At 38.8% G+C, this 12169-nt stretch overlaps 1 protein-coding gene across 7 annotated transcripts in view; it reads left to right on the top strand.

The window, feature by feature from the left end:
- Positions 1-4419, top strand: part of LOC118191531 (uncharacterized) — a 187992-nt gene extending 183573 nt beyond the window's left edge. For all 7 annotated transcript variants that reach the window (XR_015043964.1, XM_085826729.1, XM_085826726.1 and 4 more), the window contains one exon: positions 4230-4419. Coding sequence is in view for 6 of the 7 variants with exons in the window: in XM_085826729.1 (XP_085682855.1) it covers positions 4230-4254 (25 nt within the window). In the remaining variant the exon portion in view is untranslated. The remainder of the gene's footprint in view (positions 1-4229) is intronic.
- Positions 4420-12169: the final 7750 nt, after the last annotated feature.

Below are 12169 nucleotides of genomic sequence, written 5' to 3'. Positions count from 1 at the left end.
AACAATAAGCCAAACCGTGTAAAATTTGAATATGTTGCCAAGTAAGAGTAGCTGAGTAAAATTCTAATATGCAAATTAGTGGCGCTGCACTCGAAATACGTTATCTGCAAGGAGCATAAAAGTCCATGTTTGAGAGCAAGCCCACATATTTCACTATACAATATATACATTGTGTGTTGCATAAACAAATATATGATAGTGACATCAGAAATCTGAGATAGCCAATTCGTAACAATGACCTCCAGGCATCACTTGCCAGCTGAACTACGATAGAAAGCCATTGGGAGACTAAAGGCAGGATAGTCAAATAGAAGTAACCAGATGGCTAAATGTGAGTCCTTCTATGGTTCGTAGACTTTGAAGGCGATTTCAAACCACACATTCGGCATCTAGGAGGTTAAGCGAAGGATGGTCAACGACGAGCGCCGATGACCGATATTTGACATTATGTGCACGCAGGAATAGAACCGCTACTCCGACTCTTCTTAGATTCTCCCTTGCTGCAGCCACGTCAACGCCAACTGTGGGTAGAAGGCTTCACGAAGGTGGTCTTGTATGCGAGGCGAACAACCATTTGCCACTTCCTATGGAACTGGTAGACCGCATAATTGAAAGCATCACACATCGCTGAATGTGCTGTATTGCTTCCAGAGGCAATTATATTCCATATTGAAGGTATTTTTACTATAGCAAACTGACATCTTCGATTTGTTCATTTTATTCATGTGCTAATTTCTATACTACCATAATTGTCTGGTAATTCTTTTTAAGTTAGTTGATATCTTACTATGTGTTGTATATTGTGCGTGTGTTTCATAAAATTCTACATGTAAATTTTTCAGTAATCGTGATTTTCATGATTTTTCCTTAATTTATGACAACCCGTGTATTTTCAAATTTTCACAGATTTGCGCTTTTGCAGCTGAGAATGATGGTTCGATAAAACCATCGAAATTAGTCCTGTGAAAATTTGAAAATATGATTTCTAAATTAATATTTTTTGGCGTGTTATTGTATCTTGTATATAGTATCTTGAATGCCATTACATACACTATACCCTTGAATGTATTTACTCTAGAATATCAGTAACATGTTGATCCAGATATGTATTTATTGTATTTTATGTTGTAGTTCACATGAACAACGTTGTTATAATCAGTCTGTACGTAATATTGTAACCTGTACTTTTATGGTAACTATATTGCATCCTTTAGCCGTACTCTTCAAATGTCATATAGGTCATGCAAACTGTCCAACATATATCCGTACCTCTGGTATAACATAACTATTACGAATGTCGGCTGATCGCATAACAATCTGAATATGTTATATTGTTTATATCTTGCCCCAACCCCCGAGATGTCATTACTCCTGCTATGTACATCGTTTCATGCCATAATAGAACCACCACATAAATATGTAAACGTTGTATTAATTTTTCAACTGTAACATTGCAATATCTTCTTATATAGTAGTCGCACCATATAGTAATTTCCAAATTATTTATTAGCAGTTGACTATATCGCATGTTTATACGCATGACTATATATTCCATTACTGCGCTTTGCTCTATGTATTACATCCGCATTTCTCTATTGAACTAGTGTAATATTTTATCTTACATGTCACATAATATGTGCACGCATTTTTAGTATGCGTATGAATATGTCTCTCTGGTATAGCATCCCTTGCGAAGGTAGTATGGACTCACAACAATCTGTAAATATTTACATAAGTTTATACCTATTCTTCTAGATGTAATTACTCCTGGTATATACATTGTACCATACTTTATTTGTAATACTAGTTACATATGTTAATCATGTTCTCTAGATAATGGTGGGTGCGGTGCTGTACTATGCTAAAGGGAGAGTGACCACGTAATCCGCCATTTATTACTTATCACTTATCCCTATGGTGAGCCCCAAATAAGGGGCACCGAAGGTACAGAACTAAAACCCCCAAATAGGTTCTGTACCTTGGGCCTTTGGTGAGCCTCCAAAGTACAGAACTTAAATCCCAGCTCCCGCCTTAAACCATAAAGCTTTCCATCGAATGAAAGCTTGAAGTTGACTTCAAGATTCATTCAAACGAAAGATTTATGGTCGTTCACACCTGTGTGACAAGGTATAAGCCGTAATTAAACAGGGAAAGTGAAAGTCGGACATGCAGGTAAACGTGCAGTTGCGTCAACGAAACCGTGGACCGAATAGGAGTTCCTGTTTGCTTCGCTGTGGTAGGTTCCTATAGCTAAAACAGAAAAATTAGAAATTCTAAGCAAAATTCTCAGACTATTTTCTGTGACGTAGCATAGTCTGACTGTCTAGAAAAAAGGCTCGGCTTAGACCTCTTACGACCGCAAAGCCACTGAGTGAAATTACGACCGAAAAGCCATTGCGTGAATAATGCCTTCGAGATTACAAACGCCAGCCAACCATGATTTCCTCATCAATACTTCCCCCATGTTCCGACACGAAATGATCGGTATCGGTGAAAAGCATTGCATTCATTCTGGAACACATTCATTCTGGAACAACATATGCTTAATTTAGCGTCTCGGATACTACAATTACTGTTATTTCTAATTTGCAGCATATATTTTGGTAATCTTCGCTAAGTTTACCTTTGCATGACAACACATGTTTACTGATTCAAAGCAAACTAATAAATGCATAAACAATTTTGTACGAAAGCAAACAGCATTTTGGATACGGCAAGTTGTTATTATCATTTTCACTTGTATGACAACAGTCAGCACAAGCCCTCAACATTCACTGAAACAAGGGTTCAAATGCGCCTGTCGTTGGCAAGAACCTTGAGCCCAATATAGGAGAAAGTTCAACTTTAGCTAATTTCCGTCACCAGTTCTGAAAGGGAACATTGCGAGGAGACGGGTCTGAGAGTATACCGAATCTCTTCACTTACCACCAACATTTCGAGAGGACTTTCGGCTCGCCGCATATTTAGAGTTCCCCTATGCCGCGCAAACACTTACATTTACAAATGTAACATTTCTTGGAGATTCCAACCCAAAAAAGCATTCGGTACGGTAGTCAGTGTCATTAACCACTATCTCGGTTCGGCGGTTAGAAAAAAACAAGTTAAGATGTTATAAAAGACCCACCAACGACAGAGCGGTAAAGTGCATGAACACTGGTAGTTCTGTCAGAGGTTCGAATCCCGTGAACGGGCTGGTTACATGGGCGTTCTCGTGTTTTCCCTCATTGGTTTCGATACTTCATGTGTAACATATTGTTACGAAATGTATAGGCGCAATGACATGGTTTCCCCGCAAACTAGTTTTAGGGTTGCCATAACATGGCAAGGGAAAGCGGGGTTGTCACATTTGGCGAAAAATCGCCCATTAGGCGACAAAATTGGCGATATACCATGGACGGATGGAGAACCTTCTGGAACGAATTCTTACCGGTTTAGCCCAGAATGTTCTCGAACACAAGCCAAAAGCTATTCCGCAGCCAGTTAGTGTGTGTGCCTCGTCTAGCGAGCTGATAGTCAGTCATTGAGCCAGTGTCTCGAACTCTAGCGTCGAGTTCGTCGTCGAGTGCATCCAGAGAGTCTTTTAGTGCATCGCGAATTAGTGCTTCGTCGAGTTTCGTCTTAGACTGGGCTGAGTCGAGAGCTATACACTTGTGCATCGCGAGTCGTAGCGTGGAGAGTCTCGAGAGTACGTGGAGTTCCAAGAACGACCAAGCAGAGTCGGAATCTGTATTCTGGTGCTTCGCAGTGAAGCCGTCTCCACCGTTATTGCCGGACAGTTTGAAGGCTGTGTCGCTGATTGTTCCAGCCTGTTTATAGCAGATCTTCGCTGACTGTAAAAGTGTTTTGGAGCTGTCTTGATTGATATTGGTAAATAAAGTGTGTTTCGATACTTCATCAAGTGTCGTCGTTATTCACTCCAAATCTACGAGCCCCGTACGAACGTAAAGGAAGAAAATAACGTAACAATATTAATACGAGCTAGTTTCCCCTAGAAAGACTTACAAGAAGGCATCCCTCCCTTCCGTGTAGTTCCTTAGTCAAGAACCCGTAAATAATAATAATAAGATGTTACAGTAATAAAAGTTGTTATTAATCAAGTTTGTTGGTAAATGTTGAAAAAAATCAGTCCAATAACTATCTAGATGCACTATGTATCTGTCTTTGCTTTTGTTAGAGTGAAATTTGTATTATTTATTCACTTTCCTTTTTCCATTATTTCCTTTTTACAGACATGCAAAGTCTGCATCAACTTAAGGAAATCAACAGCAAGAGAATATGAAGTTATGATTCGTTTCTAATGCATGCTGTTAAGTTTTCAACTCAATATTTTGTGAATTTTGTAACCTGAGACAGCAAGAAGATTTTTAATGTATTATTTATTAAAACTGTTAACTAAAATAAAATATCTACACGTAATAACTGGTAACTTTGATTTTATTTTTAAAGGAAACATTTCCGTCTGTCTAATACAGTGTATAAGTAAACAAAACATGACTGCCTCAAAACAACATTTTATATTATTGTAGAAGAAACATAGACGTATTTTCCCACATAATTTTCGACTTACTCCCCCCCCGTAGCATGGTGCAAACAGCAGTTTATCCATAAAAACTTTCCATTTGTTGTTTCCTTACTGTGCTTATAAAACCAAAAGTATTTATAAATAAACTATATACACTGCCCTCCAAAAGTAAAGGTACACCAAATTTTTCAAAGCTCACTATTACAAAAATGTCAGTAACATTAAAATTCACAGTTTATATGCATGATGGTAACGAAATTTAAGAAAATATATTCAAAAATAATTGCTACCACCTTTATTTTATAGAAATTAATACTTTAATTTACATACAAAATTAATTTATATAATATATTATCAGGTTCAATGTTCCGCCTTACTTGCTTGGGGAACATTCAAGAACCTGACTCGGAACAGGGAGCTTACTAAAGCTATGTTCAATAAATGTGGGAAGTAGACAAGACACACAGGAAGGGTATACGAAACCCTATATTTTTCTCTCTTTACAAAGATTTCCGGACTTCGGAATACAGAGACCAACCACTTGTGGTCTGAACGTAAGAATATAAAAATATTAACTAAACTCTAACTTAACTTTGGAATAATAAACAAGGGCCTACGTGGAAGATTGGCCATATATTAACAGGGAGCCGTATGTAGTACAGAGCACTGTTAACACTACAATACGTTTAAAATTATCCAGAGGATTAAACCTCTGGCCTGGAAGGCAACCAGCAACCGAGTAAAAACTGCTAAGGCAAGCGGCCTGCTTCTACTAACTCCTTCCTCTCTCTTGCTTAAGAAAATATATGAAACAATAATCGCTACCAGTTTTATTTTATATAAATTAATACTTTAATTTATATAATATATATAGAAATTCATACTTCAATTTCTATAAATTAACTTTAATTTGGTTAAAAAATTCAAAAATTGTAAGATTTGTCCACGAGTGTTGATCTTCAATTGTTATTAGCAGCTTCGTTGATAATATCCAGGAGAGTCTATCAATGTCCAGGAGAAGTCGCTTGCCCGATTCTTTCAGGTGGCGGGAGATCGGATGAACGGAAATGGGGATGTCACAAGCTGGTGCTGCTAGGAGTCTCAATGTCTCTCGTGGAACTATGGGAACTAGCCACCGACTATGGAATCAGTTTGAATCCGAGGATTCTGTGTCAAGAAGACATGTTCCAGGCAGAGTTACGTACTGCAGGAGGTGACCGTTTATGTTGGGCAAGAGAACACGTCTCGTGAACCAGTCAACAATGGGCGTCTTTTCTCTTCACAGACGAGTCCAGGTTCACACTGGACAGTGACACAGGTCGTCAGTTGATCTGGAGGGAAAACGCACCAGATACGACAAACCCCACACTGTGAAAAGACAAAGTTTCAGAGGTGGTGGAATAGCGGTATGGGCTGGAATCTCTCTTGGTGGTCACACTGACCTGCATTTGTTCCATGGAGGAACTTTGACCGGTGTGAGATATCGAGACGAGATCCTTGATCAATATGTCCGCCCATATGTCGCTCCTATTGGTCCTGGATTGTTTTTCTGACGGGCGACAATGCGCGAGTTCACCGAGCTCGGGTTGCTGAAGAATACCTTGGGGGTCACAGTATCGAGGGCTCAATACCCAGATCTGAATCGGATAGAGCATCTTTGGACTATCTTGGGAGACAGGTGTCTGCCTTAAGTCCTCCTCCAAGGTCGATAAATGCGCTTGAACAAGGATTACTCCGTGTCCGGTCGTTGCTTCTCATTTCACTGACCGAAAACTTAATTGACAGCATGGAACGTCGCTGCCGCCAATGTATTGCAGCTTGGGGTGGACACATTCCTTATTAGAACCCATTTTTGTAATGTTACCACTCAATTTTTCCCTCCAAAAACTGTGATATACTGTTTCTCCTAGACTGGATTCCTCTGCCAAGAGCGCAGTATTTTGTTGTAATTCATGTTTGTGTTGAACTCTAGAAACATTCTATGTCGCATTCATTAAGGAACTGTTTAGTGAACATGTCCACTAAATTTCTGTTTTCTATGTTGCTTCATTTTCAAATTAGACACAAAAAACATGCTGTTCCTTAACTTTTGGACGGCAGTGTACGATTATATCAAACTGCAGATGGGGAGAATAAGGAAGTAAATAAACGAGGAAATACAGTATTGTTACGAATTTGACATTGAAATAGCTAATGTTGGTAGAATTATAAATTAAATTGTTTTATTCCCCGTGCAGTGCAGCGCGTGACGAATATTCACGGACACGGAAAGCTAAGCCGGAACGTTAAAAATACAAGAGCGCGTGCATTTAACATTTAATAAATAAATATCTCTTTTTGATTTCGAGAAAGTTCCAGAAAATTCTCGCGCGCGATTTAAAATCTTATAAATAGGAGGAAAACCTCTCAATTCGTTGATTAGTTAGTTTGTTGTTGTTTTAAGACTTTGCTTAGAAAACTGCTCTTGTGGACTGTAGCGAATTCGCGGATTAGCTTTCTTTAGCTGTTTTGAATTAAGTTCTCTTGAACGTTTGAGTAGTTAGAAGATAACTAGTGTGATATATTGGGATACTGCACGATTATTTGAGGACATTTAATCATATCTGTTGTGATAATAATAAATTTTCTTCATTTTTCATTAGGCGCAACAGCATTCATTTCGCAACGAACCCGTACGCAGGCAACAGTATTATATACACTGGTCATCAAAACTGTAAGTTAATGAGAAAAATTATGCTTACTAAGTTAATGTTGCAACTAATGCCCAGTGCTGTAATAATTTAATTAAATACAATTCGACACCAAACTGCAATTTCGCGCATACGCTAGCATCGGAAATACGAAAATTCGGTGATTGACAGTCGCGCATACGCTAGCGTCGGAAATACGATAATTCGGTGATTGACAATGTGCTGCGCAATGGATGCATGTTGGAACTCCGGTCCGTAATCTTTTTTAAAACTGAGTGCGGTTTCTGAGAAAAATTAGTATTCAGGAGTTATGGCTCAAAGGCATTATTTTAGTGAAGGTTAAAAGTGGTGAACAGTTGATGAAATCGAGGGAGATAAACACAAATTGAGGTCGCGCAAGATTTTAATATCTCTCAGAGCCTCATATCAAGAGTTTCTAGCCACTTTTTAAACGTTGGATCAGTTGATTGACAGCCTGGTCAAGGGCGACCAAGAGCAACAAATGTTTCAGAAGACCGTTTTCTATCCTTGTCGACTCGAAGAAACCGCGAATCGACTAAGCGATTTGGTTTTAAAACTTCAGGCCGCCACAGGAACTCGAATTAGCCGTTCAGTTGCTGCACGAAAGCTGAACGTGGTTGACAGTATACGAGAAAACCAATGGTTCGTGTCCCACTCACTCCAGCTTGTGCAGGTTCCCGTTTAAACTCGTGGCTTCGTCATTGCAGTCACAACGACTGGATCCAAGTATTTTTTGCTGACGAGTTATTATTATTATTTAGTGTTATTCACACTTCAACTAATTTATCAATTTAAAACAAAATTGCTTACCTTGTTCCAAAAATAGCGATTCTAGACGTATTTGGATCTGGAGAGATGAGACAACATGCAACTTCTCATCTTGTCCGTGAAATGTCTCGTTTCCTCCACCGCCGTTAAATGGTTTGGGGATAAATCATAATAAATGACCGCACAGACCTGCATATTTTCAAAGATGTTTTTGGGAGGTTTTTCAGAGATATGTGGACGAGGTATTGGAACACCAAGTTAGGTTACTTAGGGTGCTGTTGGCTAGAGTTTTTGCTAAGGGATGGCAATGCTCGGCCTCACAGAGCATATGTGGTGTCAGAATGCTTGCAAATAGAAGATATGTGTCACACGAACGGATTGGTCACTTTACTCACCCGAATTAAATCCGATTGAGCATGTGTGGGATGACTTTAAGCGCCGAATTTCAACGCTCTAAATTCCTCCCCGAACGTTCCATAAATCATATCTTAAGATGTCGTCAAATTTCCCATCAATTTATCCTTAATATGTACCCCAAAATTGAAAGTGAGCTGTTACGGTTTATAAGACTTAAAGAAACTTAGAGTAGACGAATACATTCATTTAAGAGTCGGAATAGCTAATCATGGCAACGCTGATAGCCTCGGTCGGTTAGTAATACTGCCATCTACATTCGCTGGAAGTCCTCGCCACATACAGAAGTATACACAAGATGTTAAGACATACGTGAGAAACTGCGGAAGACATGATTTATTTGTGACATTCACCTGCAATTCAACATGAGAAAAATTTCAAGAATTATTAGATGATCAAAATCCGTCCAATCGTCATGAACTGCTGGCAAGAATATTCAGGCTAAAGCCCATAAAATTGATGAATATTATCACCAAAAGCCGTGTATTCGGACCAGTAAGATGGGATGTATTGTATTGAATGGCAAAAGAAAGGTATACCTCATACTCGTATATTGATATAGTTGACAGACAAAATGAAACCAGATGAAATAGACAGCGTTATTAGTACAGAACTACCAGATAGTCAACAAGATCTCCTTCTATTTCAGATATTCGTGAAAAACATGATTCATGTACCTTGCGACAGTATCCCAAGTAGCACATGACGTAAGCTCTGCCCCTCAAACCGTTATGCATGCTCTGCGGCCAGTTTGCCGCTGAACAGCGTCGTTGGAATTCTGCGATTCAAGAGGGCGCCTCCACAACCGTACGCGGTTATCGTCTGCCTCCAAAACGAAGCCGGATTCTTCACTAAACACCATGTTTTGCCAAACTGTGGCATTGCACGTAGTTTTGGCTTGGCACCATTGTAGAGAATCGCCGATGTTTCGGTGTTAAATGCAGTACACGAAAAATGTGCTTCCATTACAGATTAGCTTCCGCAAGGCGTTTGGAAATGGTTTGTGGAACATCTGCCACCCCTAAGCCTAATTGTATGCAAATTAACTCTGTGGTCACATGAACGCTTGCCACACGATCCTCTCGCCTCGTCGTCTTTCTGGTTGCTAAAGATTCTTCGCATGTGGGTACCACCTCCCAATATGTTCTGACGCGTCACTCCAAACAATCGACCTGAGGAACAAAGACGAAGGAGCAAGCCGGCGGTTTTCATGCCGATGATCAGATCCCTCTCAAACTCGCTTAACTGTTAGAAATATCTTCTTCCACGTCTACCTGACATTATTCGTTTACTAAAATCCTTCTTCAGTCGGAATGTGATCGTCACGTTTTCTGAATCATCATCTATGAGCTGGCTTATATAGAACCCACTTCCTCATCGCAGCGCCACTGCACCCAAGTACCACACGACGTTGCAAACTGGTCCAAGAGGTTGCAAAGTGGTAATGGTAACTTTTAAGACGTCTTTACAACGCAAAATATTTGCCGTTGCATCTTGGCAATTTGTCGACGTCACTGAAAGGTCGTGATATGGCCGCTTTTAGACGTGGTCGTTTTAGCATCTTTTTCATAGTTCATCAGCGTTACTTTTAGAATGAAAAGAGACTAAATCTGTCCTTTGAAGAATCTGAAGTCCGCATAAGATTTATTTTGCAATGTTTCATTACTTTATTTCATCTAAATATATTAATGTAAGGTATATTTATCTAATAAAATATGAATACTTGATAATTAAGATACAACAATACCCCGAACAAATATTAATTTAGAAGTCAAACAACAAAAATCAGCGTTATATATTCAAATTTTCGCTGGACTAGTTTCGATGGTTTTACCGAACCATCATCCTCAGCTGCAAAAGCGCAAATGAACGAAATAAGATATAATGATTAGGAAAGATAAGAAAGCCTGGACAGGAAATCAGCTACTGGCGCCATCTGTTGATGAAACCAGAACTAAAACATAATTTCTTTAAAGGTTGAAGGCAAAGATGGAATTGAATTAGGGTCTTTAACTAGAACAGACCAATTTGCTCAACAACTACTTAGTCTTAGAGACGGAAAAATAGTTGCTGATCTGACTAATGGACTTTTTACAATACCAAATATTTTTTCTAATATAGTGGATGCACTCTCAAAAACAGTCTATTTCGAGATATTCGAAGCTATTTCAATGACCACAAATGGCTATGTGAACGTGCTATCCTTGCTCCGAAAAATGAAAGCGTGGATATGATTAACTTACAGTTACTTGTAGTTACGACAGTTACCTGGAGTAGATGTATCATACAACTCACTCGATATGGTTGTGGACATTGACCAAGCAGTACAATATCTTACCGAATTTCTCAACTCGCTAGAACCTCTTGGAACTCAGTACACAGTCTGGTACTCGAGGTTGGTTCTCCGATAATACTTCTAAGAAATTTAGATGCACCAAGACTTTCTAATGGTACATGGCTTAGTCTAATACTCCATGTGATTGAAGCAGGTATCTTAACAGGCTGCGCGAAAGTAGAAGACATTTTCATACAACGAATTTCCAAGGTTCTTTATGATCTGCCGTTTGAATTCAAGCATCTTCAGTTTCCAGTGCGTCTTGCTTTTGCAGTGTCTATCAATAAAGCTCAAGGTCAGTGCCTTAAAGTTGCTGGTATTCATCTGGGAACTCCATGCTTTTCACGTGGTCGATTGCACGTAGCATGTTCAAGAGTAGGAACCGGAAAGAATTTGTACATTTCTCTCCTGGTGGTGAAACTCGAAATATTGTATATGGCACAGCTTTACAATAAAAATGCATTAAGTGAATTGTCTTCTTTTAATAAAAATACCTCATAACAGAAGAAAACACCCTAATCCGATTTTCTTACATCAAATATCAATAATTAGAGAAGGATTACAGCTATATCGTTCTCTCTGTTGTTAGATGCATTACTCTCAATCTAACTTTACTGGCATCGAGTACTTCCACTAGTAGGGTATAAATAGGACGTTGCCGTCCGATTCTTTCCAGTCTTGCAAATTTCTTTGCTCCTCATGAAGAGGGACCTGATGCCCTCGAAATTGATTTTGTTTAAATCCACGGCAAATACAAGGCTGTTTCTTTACTAATTATAAGTAAGCAACATTTGTTTGACGGCAAAAATAAAACTGAGTAGAATTTATTCTAGCGCGATATTTTTGTCAACTCATAAGTTACACTGTCAAGGTAACATAAAAATAAAATGTAACATTTATGACATATAACATTCGCGGTGATTATTTTCCATTTTTCTTTTTCGTCTAGGAATTGAGCAATACGCTGGGCTTTTCAATGGCAAACTTAAGTAACCATGAAGTGCAATCATCTTTTAAGCATCTTTTCTTACAGAAATGCATTCTCAGTCATTTTCAGTTTGTTTACTATATAATGCTAATGCACTTTTTGGTCGACAAGAAGTTAGGACTTCTTGCAGAATATAACACCTATGTTCAGGAAATATACAATGGATCTGTGCAAGATTGTGATTTCCTGAGGGAACTCAAACGGTGAAGCTTGGCGGCCATGTTACTATTATCGCTGTGACTTGTTGTAGACATGTAAGTCTGTAATTGTAACATTTTTTCCCCCTTTTCTTTTTCGAAGCATGTCAGCTTATGTTGCATATGGATGCACAAATAGATTTTCGAAAACGATTCCTGGGATTACTTTTCACTCGTAAGTATTGACTTTCTTTTTTTTATGTAATTTGATAACTATGTTAAAAAATATCACGT

The sequence above is a fragment of the Stegodyphus dumicola genome, chromosome 11, assembly GCF_044657685.1.
Source record: "Stegodyphus dumicola isolate Sdum_Otavi_A_Nest chromosome 11, ASM4465768v1".
Taxonomy (NCBI): domain Eukaryota; kingdom Metazoa; phylum Arthropoda; class Arachnida; order Araneae; family Eresidae; genus Stegodyphus; species Stegodyphus dumicola.
The sequence above is the reverse complement of the archived record's forward strand: the minus strand, read 5'-3'. Positions and strand labels throughout refer to the sequence as shown.